This window comes from Periplaneta americana, chromosome 3, assembly GCF_040183065.1.
Source record: "Periplaneta americana isolate PAMFEO1 chromosome 3, P.americana_PAMFEO1_priV1, whole genome shotgun sequence".
In the NCBI taxonomy this organism is placed as follows: Eukaryota; Metazoa; Arthropoda; class Insecta; order Blattodea; family Blattidae; genus Periplaneta; species Periplaneta americana.
In genome coordinates, this window is record NC_091119.1 from 154,671,742 (window position 1) to 154,687,347 (window position 15,606).

The following is a 15,606-nucleotide window of genomic DNA, read 5'->3' on the forward strand; positions in this document are numbered from 1 at the left end:
TAAATCCCGAAAAGACAAACTATATGATTATGTCTCGTGACCAGAATATTGTACGAAAGGGAAATATAAAAATTAGAAATTTATCCTTTGAAGAGGTGGAAAAATTCAAATACCTGGGAGGAACAGTAACAAATATAAATGATAATCGGGAGGAAATTAAACACAGAATAAATATGGAAAATGCCTGTTATTATTCGGTTGAGAAGCTTTTATCATCCAGTCTGCTGTCAAAAAATCTGAAAGTTAGAATTTATAAAACAGTTATATTACCGATTGTTCTTTATGATTGTGAAACTTGGACTCTCACTTTGAGAGAGGAACATAGGTTAAGGGTGTTTGAGAATAAGGTGCTTAGGAAAATATTTGAGGCTAAGAGGGATGAAGTTACAGGAGAATGGAGAAAGTTACACAACACAGAACTGCACGCATTGTATTCTTCACCTGACATAATTAGGAACATTAAATCCGGACGTTTGAGGTGGGTAGGGCATGTAGCACGCATGGGCGAATCCAGAACTGCATACAGTGTGTTAGTTGGGAGGCTGGAGGGAAAAAGATCTTTGGGAAGGCCGAGACGTAGATGGGAAGATAATATTAAAATGGATTTGAGGGAGGTGGGATATAATGATAGAGACTGGATTAATCTTGATCAGGACAGGGACCAATGGCGGGCTTATGTGAGGGTGGCAATGAACCTCCGGGTTCCTTAAAAGCCAGTAAGTAAATAAGTAAGTACGTATACTTCATTTTAAATCATTAACTTCCACCAGAAACAGTACCATTAAATCATGATCCCAAAAGCAAGTTCTCTCTTTGTAAGTGAATGAAATTCCTAACAACGCTGAAGCTGTTTCACAGAAATGTTTGAGATACAGTGTCGCAGAAAAGGAACAAACATCATTCCATGTCGGATATTACAACATAAGCAAATGTTTCGTACGACAGGTCCACCCCGATCTTCCTGTTATCTTTTGAGGCCGGACTCCTCTTGCTTCCTAGCATAAAGAAGCGTCTATGTTGAAATGAAGTCAAGAGTCGACGTAGGGAGAAAATGAACGGACAGGCAATGTTGACTTGCCTGATGAAGAATTCTGTGTTCCAGCCAACTGAAGGAAAACACTTGCGCGCGTGACCTAGATTCCTCGCAGAATATAAACCGGGGGTAAAATTAGCAGAGGGCCGTATACTACTGCATCAAGGCGCTTTTACAGGAATTTGGTTCCTTTTGAATCTAAATATGTATTCCTGTGAGGCGGAACAAAAGTGATATAAATAATTCTTCTTATACCACATGAACGTTTCAGTTGCGCACGCACGACTTTGCTGAAGTTCTGCGTTGTGCCGTTTGTCTGTATAGAAACATAATAGGGCTACAACGAATTATTTCCTCACGCTTACAAAATTACAGCACTAAGTAACTTACTCAACATTCCTTTTATTTTGTTTATTTAAATAGAACATCCAACAGCATACGCCTATATGAAAGAAAGTGTACTCTACGGCTAAGGCGCATTTTAAACGATGCGTGGAGGCGAAATTCGTTGATTCAAATCCCGCCTAAAGCGTAAATGTTTATTTGTTGTCAAAGGCAGGGGTCATCAGCTCGAAGTTCTATGGGGTGCGGACTACTTGCTTCGCTGCCGCGCGGTTTAGAGAGCGGAGAAGTGGTTTCACCAATGCCGTGTCGTAATTTGACACTCATAAAATATGACGATGGCAGCACAAACTGATTTTGTATACCTATTATTATTATTATTATTATTATTATTATTATTATTATTGATAATATTATTAAAATTCCTATTATTATCATTATAGTAGACTTGTGTTAGTTTTGATGATATTTTATTACACATTTTTAATGTAATTACACAATCATTTCTACAGTGCCAGTACCAGTACAAACGTATATTTTATAACACGAATTGTTTTGTAGAAATTATTATTATTATCATTATTATTATTATTATTATTATTATTATTATTATTATTATTATTATTATACAGATTTATTGTTAATATTGTTGTAATCAAAACAGTACCACGGTCTAGTATATACAGTCACGAAGTTCAATACGTAGGGAATATGTATCCATAGACAGTTGCTAACCCCTTGGATCGCTACTATCGCCTCATCACAGACAATGCGAAATAGTACCGGCACATTCTATTGTTCCTAGCACCCTCAACAACTCAAGCTTCGTGACTGTAGATACTACTGTAGACTAGAGATGGCCGATACTTCGCAAACCGATATTTTGTCACAGGTATTTTTTTGTCACAGATAAACCTGTGACAGATGACGCGAAATATCTGTGACAAAATATCGCTATCGAAATCTACTCCGTATTCAGTAGATGGTGTTGATTCAGTACTCTGTGACTGATTTTTTCTCCTCTACGTCGTGGGTTTGCGCATGCGCATGATACAATAACAGCAATCTGGCGGTGATATGATTACTTTTTCGTGACATTTTGTTCAATGTTATTTTTTGCAAAGTGATGCTTTGTTGCAAAGTTATTAGCGGCATTATAATGATATAATAATGAGTCTGACATTTTGTTTTCATAGTCTGTATATATGTTTTATAAACGTTTTATGTATTTCACTAGATCTTTACATTTTCATATAACTGTGAATTTCTATTAACTTATATGTATTTCCAACTCAATTTTTACGTAGTAACAATATTTTTTCAGTTATACTTTTAATTACAAACAGAATAGTTAAATGAGCCTACAACATTATTTTAATAACTTTACCTGTACTTCTGTCATTTATGTATGATCCAGTTTTAATGTATAGCTCTAACACGAATAATGGATAGCTCTAACACGAACAGTGCATCTTAATATTAATTAAAATAATTAAACTTAAAATAAAATTATTTGTAATATGTTCATTATGTTGTTTATGGTTATTAACTCTTAGAAAATAGCACAGTGCTTCCTAACATTGGTACTCATGTGGAGTGTTATTTCAGCCCAATTAATAGGCCTAATCAATGTTCTAAACTTGATATTTAGTGATATTTGTCTAGTTATTGTTAAAATCATCAACTTGTAAGTAATTTTCAACTTTTAAATATAACAATATGGAGTAGTTAGCAAAAATTGGCAATTTTATAAATTACAAAAAGATCTGACATCTAGCAGACGCTGCTCCATCAAATCATTCTCATTGCCCTTGCACACTTTTAAAATAGGCCAGAGGGCTACACTTACACATAAACGGGATAATTAATTACATTTGAAAATAAGGGGTATCAAACGTAAATCATGTTAATTCACTCTGTGTCACTGAAAGTTATGCTCTTCTCAATTTTCGAAGCATTTCTCACAAGCCGACAACAGTACCTATAGTATTAAAACCGAACGAAACAAAACTGGCTAATATGGTGGGCAATTTATTTGGCTAAACTAACCTTAAGGTAGTTTTCTTCTTATACCCCTTGCATATACGAATCTGCGACAGGTCAGGTTTGGTTAGTTTAAGGTTTTATGCCTAGACATACACGATCAACGACTAAACTAGCGTTGAGGTAGTTATCTTCCTACTCTGCGTATACATCTTGCATATACGAATCTGTGACAGGTTAGATTTGGTTACTTTAGGCTTTGTTATGCCTTGCATATACTCGTACGATCAACTGCATCTCCACAAGAAATCAAATTCAACGATTTTCACTTCCGAAATCACCGAAACTACCTCAGCGCTAGTTTAACCCGATCAACTACTCTCCACAAAAAAAAAAAAAAAAAAAAAAAAAAAAAAAAAAATCCTATCCTTATAAATTCAACGATTTTCACTTCCGAAATCGCCGAAACTACTTCAGCGCTAGTTTCGCCATCTTTCTATAAATGATGTAGTGTTTACACGATTTAAATAATAACACCATTGTTACCAGTACTTTATTTTGTTTTAAAATCCTGTCTGAACAACTGTTTTGTTTTGTAATTATTTTCCAATGTTTTTCCGAATGCCTATGATTCGTTAATTTTTATTCTATGACTCAATATTATGATGTTAATGCACGACTTAAAATAATTTATCCATTATATTACCTATATATAATAAAAAGGATCCATTTTTAAAACGATTAGAATAATCACATAACCTCAATTTCTCCATACCCAACTACATTTAATAATTATCAACTGATTCAATATCTACAATAGAACATCTTGCTTGGTACATGAGGTTAATTTTCGACATGTTACTGTTCAGTTAAGTTTGTATTTATTTGTTAATGGTACATGTACATAATTTATTTGTTGGGTTTTCCCATATAAATCACTGACGTGTGGCGTGTATAGAGAAATCGTATTGCACTTATCTGCCAAAACAGTAACAATTAATAATAATCATAAATAAAAAATTATTTTTAATATCATATTTCCTGTTAATTTTTATCTGTGTGACAAAATATCGGTATAATTCATGCATATTGTGCTTACTTATCGATATAAAATATCTGTGTGACAAAATCACAGGTAAAAGTCACAGATATTTAATTGTCACAGTCACAGTTGTCACAGATACTTGAAAATATCGTTTAAGCTCATCTCTACAGTGTAGACTGTGGTAGTACTATAGTCGCGACGCTGTTATTTCCGGCGTGACTCCTCCTCTTTGCTTACGTCTTATGAAGTCAAGGCTCTATAAAGTCTAGGTAGATAGTATCGTTCGCCATTTTTGTTTTTGAGCTACCAGACGAGGGATCTATTTGCCACACCGTTAAACATTATCATGTCGTACCTCCTATGATAATAAATCAAACTCACTGTAATTCAACAAATAATTGAGCGGCAAATAACGTCCTCGTGTGCTTTCTGCGAACACCAACGAAAGAGCCAAAATGGCAGGCGATTATATATTAGCAGTCTTACTAATAAAAACTCTATATACATACGTTTAACTGTCTTATACTTATACAATGAGTAGCTCGTTTATAAGTCGTGTGTAAATTCCTTACTAATAATCACTACATGACATCGTATATAACAGTATAACTGTTACACAGCTACGTCACAGTTTCGTCATTACTTCGTTACGAAAGGTAATAGAATATCTGAGGTTCTCTACTGGATCCGGTAGAGCGCTCTAGTGTGGCGTGTTAAATATCGATAGTACAACTGGCTCTAATCGATTACCCCACTACATTTTGGTCAAAGAGTACAAGCTACAGCAATATTATTCTAATAATTCTATGGTCTTTGGTTTGTTCTTCTGTGGTTACAAGGTAAACATCATCATAAAATGACAGTCGATACGAATAGCTGTTAAAGGGGCGGCCATTTTTTCCCTATATACAACGCTTAAACAAGGGGTTTCGTGTATATAACTTCAGCAAAGCAATTCCCATTGTATAGTTACAGCCTGTTTATACGTCCATAGCTTATTCACGGTTTATTAGTAACGTTTTCTGTCTCAACTCTGCATAAGTCTCGTATAAAAACTATACACGGTTTATTAGTAAGACTGTAGGTATTTATCCACCCTTAGGAAATGCTTTGCATCTTCATCAGCGAATCACAAGACGCACACGTTTAAATGTAGCCGACCTGCAACGTGGTTGGCTGCCGGAAATTAGAGCGACGAGACTATAGTGCTGATGACATTTTATTACATATTTTTGGAGTAATTAGATACGATGGTACTTATGTCCTCAAACATTACTTTTTAAGCTCTTCAAGTATCGCTATCCTTTTCTTTTTTTTTTTGGCGAAATATTTTGCGTACTAGTTAGCATAAAAGAGTCGATTAATGTCGCTGTAAGTTAATTAAATATTTTAACGAGATTTAATGTATTTTGCTTTATTATATTCAATAATTGAATATGCTTTTATCTTATTACGTCGTCCTCCAATGCAAACACTTTCCCGAGTAGGATGCACATGAAACGTTATTCCAACTGAAGTTAACTGCGTATGTCGCCACTTTCCCCTTCACTGCTCTGAACGCTTCTCCTTCCCACTTCAAACTGTCGAGCAAGCTTGCTCCGAATTCTGAATGCTCCAAGCTGATGATCCCTGTTCTTAAGGGGTATCCTGAAGCAGATGTGTGACATCATATCACAGAATGCCACTGTGTGATCGTACTGTTAATGTGGGATGCGAAGCATTTTAAAGCTCTAAAAGTACACATAATTAGTGGAAATATAAATATGAAACTAACACATAAATTGACGTATTTTTCAAACCTATCATTTAAATAAAAAAATACACGTAATTAGAAATATAAATATGAAAATAACACATAGAACGATACATTTTCAAAAGCTGTCATTTATTTTACTAGATCTAAAAATTCATATATTATTAGTTGTATAACTACTTATATTTCGCACCAAGGCAATTTTGGCCAACTCTTACGATAGCTACTGGATGAAACATTAGAACTGGACAGACTCTAGAATAACGCTAAATAAAATGAGTTTCAAGCATTTTCTTTAGCATGTTGCGAATTATATTACAGTTGTTTTTAGTTTACCACCATCTTAAAGGTGTACGCAGAACACATATAAACCTGAACGAAATCATTTAATGTGGACTCATATTAGAAAATGGACGTTTATTTCTAGGTTATACATAAAATACATTTTCTATAACACCGAAGATATTAGACTTAATTTATAGCAATATTTTCTGTTACGAACGCGACTGGACTCAAATTACCGATGAAAGAAAGCCGCGCTAAAGGCCGTACGGGATGCGGGAGTCCAGTCGCGTTCCTAACGGAAGACCCTGCACATTTTATGATTTAATACAGTGAGTCTCAGCCAACGTTCCCGTGTTTCTGTCGGCCGACCAGCGGCACCACAGATACTTGCACCCGCGAACTCACGGCACTTTGTCAGATTAAAATTTACGTACTACAGTGTGTTCGGTATTATCTTCCACTCAGTAGCTGCTGGAAATGTTGCTCATCTTCTGTAATAATTACTTCAAATCACATCATTCACAGAACCTGTTTCATTAAATCTACTCATTAAACTTATTACTCTTCTAAACGAAACTGGAGGAGGGGTGGGGAGGGGGCAGGAAATTTGCGTCTAAATTTTTATCTTGTTCTGCCATATGATTTCTTTTTCCGTACGTACAGTACGTTTTTAAAATGTGTACACGTTCTCGGATTGAATGTTTAACTATTATAAAACACAAAACAACGTAATAAACTGCACTTATTCTTCGCTCAGCCACTGTATGAGCTTACTGCCTCTTGTTAAGGATAGAGTAAATACTAATACAGCTAATTTCGGGAAACGGGGATTCACCAACTATGCAGCTTTCACGTGGTAATGTCTACTTCCCTTTCCCCTACTCCCTCTTTTTTTTTTTCGTACTACACATAAATCTGATACCTAAAGGATAATATAAACAACAGTCACGAGTGATAAAATATGTTAAACATTGAGAGATTCACCAGCCATGCAAATAAATCGAGACGAACTCCTGAGAATAGAGTCGAATCGGCATATTTAGTGATTAATCATAACATAACACAGGGATATCCAATTTAAGAATTTATTAAATTTATTAATATAACATATTACATACAGTAAGATTTACTGGCGAAGTACGGATGCAAGCAGTAGTGGTGGTGAAGGAACCAGCTGCTGGCCGGCTGACAGAAACATCAGGAATGCTCGCTAGGACCCACAGTAGATAAAACTAATTAATTTTTCATAAATTTACACAAGAAAGCCATATTTGTATACTGTAATCTTTTCAAATTATCTTTATTTCTATTTGCAAAAATAGAATTTAAATTACAGAAACATATCAGTGGTTTATTATAACATCCCGAACAAATTCAAACCATTCTAATCTTTCAGATGTTCTTTCAAATGGTTCATCGACGTCTATGTCGTCGTCGGTGGTCCTACAGTTACCATGTTGGCCAGCGAATTCGAGGTTTGCAGAGTCAAACCTCACCAGCGAGATGGATATTAGATGGCGATAAAATCCATAGCATTGTTTCCTTCGCTTCGAGAGGAAAGTAAAGGTGAGAGATACGTGTTGTAGATTTACGACACGTTAATAAATATCTCTGATAGAGGGCTCCTGGTAAAACTTGTCCACCATTTCTCGTTCATATTGAATTTCCACGCTGACTAGCCTCTGCAGTTTAAATCGTCGTTAAATAAATCACCACCACCTAACATATAGCATGCTTTCACAATAGGGCGAAAATTTATCTTAACAATGAGTCTATGTCTTCCGTAGATGAATAGATCACTGCTCACTTTAAAATAATTCCCAACCACAAGTACAAATCATTATATAATTATGTAATAACAATTAATTTCCGGGAATATAGACGTCCGGTGACATAACAGGCCACTCATTTCATTATTTGTTTCTTCATTTGACGCAAGAAACAAAATTAAATAGCATTATCTGGTTAGATTTAGAGTTCGTCATTTTCTTAATTCGTTTACTAAAATTATAACATTTTATGTGTATCATTTCGGGATACACTGAAACGTCGATACTGAATATGAAAGGAATCCGACTGTTTACGAGAAATCGCTGTCTAACAGACGAGCGGGCAGGCAGGCAGACAAACGGCATGCCTGAAATTACTTCTTTAATACCTCGTCCGTGCCTCGTCCTTAGTGACCCTTATTTTTATAAAGTTTGAAAAACGCTGATTTGGCTGTTCTGAAACAATGGACTAACCATTGTTTACTCTTTGCTTCCTCAAATTTTGCTTCTACAACCACTTTTCCTATCACAAATCTCAAGAGATATAAGGATGCATTTCAAATCGTTTAAAAAGAAAACGTCAGGCAAGTAAAAGGAACATGAAAACGTCCAACATAGATGCTATGCATTTACCTAAGATATGGAAGTCTTCCTTTACACTCGAAAAATAATTCTGAAACTACAGGCCGTTAACCCATAGGCCAATTTCTTACAATGTAGTTGAAACTTCATTGTTATAATTTTTTAAAAAGATAAAATAAGAAAATACGATTATTTATTAGTAATAATTTTTAACAAAACTTCCATGACTCATGACGATTTCGAAGTTCTGAAAATCCGTAACTGAAGGATTACTGTCTAAAGAGACATGATTACTAACATTATTAAATAAGCAAAAATGTGCTAACCTGGCTAATAAACACGAAGATAAACACTAAACCTACTCAATTTAAACTTCTTGTATCTTCTCAAAGATAAGCATGCGAAATTATTTCAATCAAAATGGTTCTATATAATTTAAGCTTTATAAACCGTTGAACATAATATTTCGCAAAAATCTGCCGAAATAAGCAAAGTTAATATCACGCGGGTTGATACGATAAAGACAAAAACGTGTGTGTGTGTGGGGGGGGGGCGTGCAATATATATATATATATATATATATATATATTTATTTATTTATTTATTTAATGCTATGTTATACTGTATATACTTTCTCCCAATGAAAAATGACAGATCTCATGAGACCAATACTATTTTCCATCTATGACAAATGAATCTTTGCTTCCGTAACTGGAGATTTGAATGGAATGAAAGTGAGAACTGCAGAAAGAAGGTTTTTGGCCGACCTTGGCTCCAGTTCCCCGTTTTGTTTTTCAACATGTTTTATTTTCAATTCTGTCTGGCTCTGGTCGGTGGGTCCGTCTACCTTCTCCAACGCCTCCTCGACCAACATGTGAATGACCCCTACGCGACATACATTTGGCAACAAGGATAGACCGGGAAAAAATCTGCTGGTGCAGTATCTTAGAATTTATTTCAACAATATTTATGTCTTAGAATATTTTCTTTGAGACAACAGAATGACCCAGAAACTATATTGTAATTTCCTAACTGAACTTCAACTTAGCGCGCATCATGTTCATTCTGGCGAAGTTGACATTGTATTCGTGACATCTATCGTGAAATTGGACGAATACAATTCGCGCTACCAGTCATTTCGCTTCATGAGTGAATACAACACTGCCATCTCTTGTGGAAAATTGAAACGTCCGCAGTACAGTGAGATACAAACATGCCATCTGCTGGCAATTACCTCAACCACTGGGTACAACAGCAACACGTGCCAACAACCTGGAAGGGTCATAGACCTGTCTGGTAGGGTGAAATGACAGGTTTTTGTGTTGGTACGCCCCTTTCCAAGGCAATCTTGTTTTTTTTATTATTTTCCTTTCTTTAATAAAATAGTTCAGTATTTGTTAAATAACTGAAATGAAATAACGAAGGTCGCTTCCACATAATAAATAAATACCTCTTTAATAATTAAATAGCCTACACCTTGCATGTATAACACCTTCTTCACTATAGTTATCTATGGAATGGAGGGGAAGGTGATCCAATTGCTTTGCTCTCTATCTCTTTCACTCGTCTACTGTTCGTAATATAAGTCTTCCCACATAAAAGTACAAAATCATGAAAGAAAAATACACATTTCAATTAGACAATGACTTTTAACACGAAAATGTAAGGAAATATGAACAAAAAAAAAAGATTCAACATTATTCACTGTGGAAAATGTGAACGAATAATGATTCTTTTTAACATTTCAATAATATACTTTTGCATCTATAACACGTCAGCGCTCTAGTAATGACCAAAAGTATGGCGGGGGGAGAGGAAGTAAATCGAAATAAATTAGTATGTTTTAACATAATTCGATCATTTACACAACCAACGAATTTTATTGAGTTTGCAAAGGATTAAAAGAAATGCTTACGTGTAATTTTCAGTTACGTCCTTATGTTTTATATATATATATATATAAATTAATTACATTTATACCATTTTTGTAACCGATTAATTTCATCTTCATTCTTTCAATAATTTTGCTACTCTTTCATGTTACAAAATATTGCTTCAACACAGAGTGAAAGAACATGCATGGTCATGTACACACACACACATGCACGTGCATACTGTACTTAGTATCCATAAAATATTTCGCCAAACATGAAATGAACAGATACTGATTAAATTTAAACTTATGCATTGCGTGACAGTCACGCATCGCAATTGCGACTATGATTGTGTTGACTATATTACTCAATTTATTTTAAGTCTATAATGTAATTATAATTGTAATTGTATTCTTAATATTGTAGTTGTAATCCCTTGGTAGAGGGGAAGAGAAGGCCTGATGGCCTATCTCTACAGCTTAAATAAATAAATAATAAAAATAATTTGAGAAAACTTATAAATATTGCTCACAATATTCTAATTCTATTATGAAATAAAAATATTTGAACAAAAATAATACTGTACTGGCCAAACAGCTTCAAATATATATTTGATACAATTATTCTATCAGAATACAACACATCAGTCAATAGACGCCAAATTGCCTTATCCACTACATTCATTTCGTTTGAGACTGCTAACCAAAAGAGTTGCTGATGAAAATGTGCCTAAGTTTAGTTACAGCAGTATGCCTATGAGTAACCACGAAGTATTATATCAAACGAATTAGCTTTAAGAAGAAAAACAACAATATTAGTGAAGTGAAATATGAACAAGTACATCTGAAATATACCAAATAAATAAAAACATTCACATTAACGACTGAACCTTAATTTTACCAAGTTTTAAGTGGATAAAAAGTCTAAGTATATCTAAAATTATATTACAACCAAAGCACTTACCACTGGAATGCGTTGAAATGGAAGTAGACGAGTCCTTGTCCATACAAGAAGTTTGCATCCTTCCAATAGTCTGATTTAAGTCCAAAAAATTTCTGGTATGCTGACATTGCTGCAAAAATGCAATACGTTTGCAAATTCTTCAGTTCATTTCATACACCTTTAAACCATTAAACCAAACAAAAATAAATGTTTCCTATATTTAATTGATTCAATTAAACTGTGGATTACTGGTACACTTTTTTCTGTCCTTTTTTTTTAATTTAAAATCTAAATACCGGTAATATATACAAAATGTGATCAATTTATTATAATAATTAAAAGCTGTTTGGTTTAGTTCTATAAGCGTAATAAAGATCAATGAGAGGAAGTTATGTCACAGTTTGTCATAGTTACTGCAGGTTAAGTTTTAAACTGACAGATATAATTGCTGGGAATTATAAATAATTGAAGGATTTTCAAACATTCCAACACAGAGATTTACTCCACTAAAAGGAGAACAATATATTTTAATTAAACCATAAACTTAAGCGTCATTACGAGAATAAAACAAAAACTGAATATAATTGAAGACCTCCCTAGAAAAAGGGTGTAACATAAAATTAATGAAATAATACGACTTCGGAGGAAAAAGTAATTTTGAAGCATTTATTTATAACAATAAATGAATCCATTAAATAACTGAATAAACTTGAATCCTTGATTAATCAAATGGTTCTGCTAGTAAATATAGGCCTAACGAAATATGCCCCTGAAATTATTTTCTTTTTTCCTTAGAAGCGTATTACAGATTTGTTGGCTACACCCTTATTTGAGAGAGGTCTTCAATTGCATTATTATAATATTAATGCCGTGTATATCTTAATTGTTACTACAATATGAATATTTCATGTCTTAATTTATGTCTAGGCTATATAGTTAATTTACAAAACAAATAGTTTGTTCAAAAATTAAAATTTATTTATTGAATAGCGCTAGACAATGTTTTGCATTGAAAATAATGTTACATGTAATTGGTTGCAATGTCATGAAATTCTTAAACAATTCTTGATATGGTATCTTAAAATAATTATTGTTATTACATCCCCTACTACTGAATGTAGCAATGGCAAGAAGGAGATGGTTTGCTGCTTACTATTTTGAGAAACTGTTATATTACATTTCATAATAATGCTGTTAAGTTTCTGTAACTTCAGGGCTTAAGCTATTATTTTTTAAATTGGTTCATTTTACGATGCTTTATCTACTGTGGTCGTTATCTAGCATTTGAGTGAAATTAAGGTAATAAAGCAAGCAAAATGAGTCCAGAGTCGAAAGTTACTCAGCATTTACTCTTAATGGATTGAGGAAAACCCCCAGAAAAAAACTGAACAAGGTAACTTGTCTCAACCAGGATCTAAACCCAGGCCCAGACATGCTAACCGTTACTCCACAGCAGTGGATTGGCTGAAGTTATTAATATCTTAAAGGACATGTTTTCTTTTAACACTGATTAAAATGAAGTGAATGATCATGGAATTTGAAGACAGTGACTATAAATTATTTTTGATATAACAATTTTGAAACATTTCCTCACTTTAATAGAGGCCTTTCATTTCAAAATCTAAGCATGACAAAATCTACTATTGCTTTATGACAATAATGTATTTTAATACTGATTACTAGAATCTAAAAGAATCTGAACTTCTATTTTTTTTTTATTCATCACTATATAACTTGATACTATAGTCAACTATGTGTAAGATTATTGCTCACGCTATCATTCACTTTGCCCAGTCATGAAACTTACAAGCTAATGAAAATGTTATGATATGCTGAACTATATGGAAGTAGTCTACTGAATAAATTTAAAAAGGGTCATAAATACAAAGAAATCTTATAATTTAAAACCTGTATCTGAAAAGCAAATAACATGCTTCCCTTATAATCAGAACATTGCGAAAAAGACTACATAGCAATAATATTATAAAGATGTTAATACCTTTAGCATAATCTTCGAGTAGGAGATGGAAGTGTCCAAGTTTGCAGTATGTTTTGGGATCTATACTGATCTCTTTACCGGCTGACACTGCAGATTCTTCTGTTGCAAGGTGTTTATTTCGCTCTTTCTGGTTTTGAGCTTGCACCAGCATTCGCTCCAGGTATTTGACAGCCTATACATCAAGTAAATAATAACATACGTAAAAAAAAAAAAACATGTGTACAACAAAGCTGCAGCATATAGAAAAGTTTTACTCTCTTGGAAACTATCGATATTAAAATAACTCTATTTTAGATAATGATCTATAAAAGTAAACAAATTTCACATAATTTGGTCACGTTCGAAATATTTTTATTTACCGGTACTAAAATATCAAATTTCGACATAATTCTTTAATCACTATTTTATGTAGACAGTGAAGCGGGAATATGAAGACGTTTACGACCTCACTATCAAAGTTGAGTCAGAAAGTTCACGTTTTGGCCATTATGAAACGAAATTGCCTGAAAGACTGTGAAGAATTACAAAAGCTGAAGTAATTATTTAGAATGCGTAGCTTAATATGGCAGATCAATTTACAGAATAAATCTTCAGAGTTCTACCCATTTTAAACGCACACACAAACAAACCAAAGCTAATTACCGCGGTATTATTAAACAATTCCATGTAATCTCGATTATTCCTGACATCATTAACCATACGTCGACTGTACCAAGCTACATAATCCAGATTATCTTAATATCCATTATATACAAATATTTTCTGGATAAATTATAGGCGCATTTAAAAAATGTATAGTAATAAATTAATCGCATCAACATCTAAGATTAAGTCATAAGTACTGCAATTACATTAAAGAGACGGGAAATGTTACATATATTACTCTAGGGGAGAATTTGTAAAGAAAGATCGCATTCCCTTTCTCATCAAACCTAAACTAAACTAGGTTATGTTTGGTTTGGTGAGGGAGAGCGGTCTTTATTTAGAAATTGTGTATAAACACCAATCAGCACAACAACATGTGATATTTCCGATATATATAAGTCAATACAAAATAAAAATACAAACCTTAAGCACTAATTCCTTCTTTTTCGCTTGTTCTGGAGTGTTTAATTTCAGAAATCCGAACTGGCGGCTGAAAATCAAAGAAACTAAAGATCACAAATTTGTTCATGCAATAATTCTGTTTTTCGAAGGAAAAGTGTCATAAAATGTAACTAAAGACTTCCACTCCATAGTTTTCACCACAAATATATCAAGTGACATCTTAATAGTCTAATATTTAACATATATAGAAAAAATCAGGCAATCATACTGTCATTACAAACATGAAGTCATCAACCTACAAAGTTTATCATATATAACTACCTAACACTCCTGCAAGAGAAAAAAAAAACTATCAGACATGATCAAATACTAGCCTGATATATATTAAGAAGTAATACATATTGAAATGTCTTGATTATAAACATAAATGGAACAGAAATGGGTCATGTTTAATAAGTATGAAGGAAATTAGGTTAGAATAACACTACGGATTTCCAAGGAAGGGGGTGTGTAATTCGTGTTGTCACAAAGCCACTAGGCAATATCCACCAACCACAAGGAATCCGTAACATTATTATAAATGAGGGCAATGATTCATACCAACATTTTAGGCCAACTTCTAATGAAGCAGATGATTAGTGGCCATGTTGTTTACCTGTCAAGTTCCGACAGCACCTGCAATTCTTGATTTGTTAAATTGATATCGTCCTGTTCTTGCGCCATTTTTAAGGCACTGAATCAATTCTCTACAGTTTTATCATTGGCACTACACTATTTACACAACTTCAAACTTCACTTTCACTCAAAATAACAAACACTTTCACTAATAACCATCAATAACCACAAACTATTTGAGAAGAATATCCACGCGCCTACTATTCCCAGACAGAAGTGTAGAGGGGAGTTCGGAAATAGGATTTTAAATGCCTTCTGGATATTTAATTAATCTTTC

The 15,606-nt window shown here is 33.7% G+C and overlaps 1 protein-coding gene across 2 annotated transcripts in view; it reads right to left on the bottom strand.

Annotated features, from left to right (window-relative positions):
- Positions 1 to 15,543, bottom strand: part of Utx (Utx histone demethylase) — a 235,512-nt gene extending 219,969 nt beyond the window's left edge. For both annotated transcript variants that reach the window (XM_069821998.1, XM_069821997.1), the window contains exons 1-4: positions 15,310 to 15,543; positions 14,676 to 14,742; positions 13,608 to 13,779; positions 11,630 to 11,738 (exon numbers count right to left, since the gene is read on the bottom strand). In XM_069821998.1, the coding sequence (XP_069678099.1) occupies positions 11,630 to 11,738; positions 13,608 to 13,779; positions 14,676 to 14,742; positions 15,310 to 15,377 (416 nt within the window). In that variant the 5' untranslated portion in view covers positions 15,378 to 15,543. The remainder of the gene's footprint in view (positions 1 to 11,629; positions 11,739 to 13,607; positions 13,780 to 14,675; positions 14,743 to 15,309) is intronic.
- Between the last annotated feature and the right edge of the window lie 63 nt (positions 15,544 to 15,606).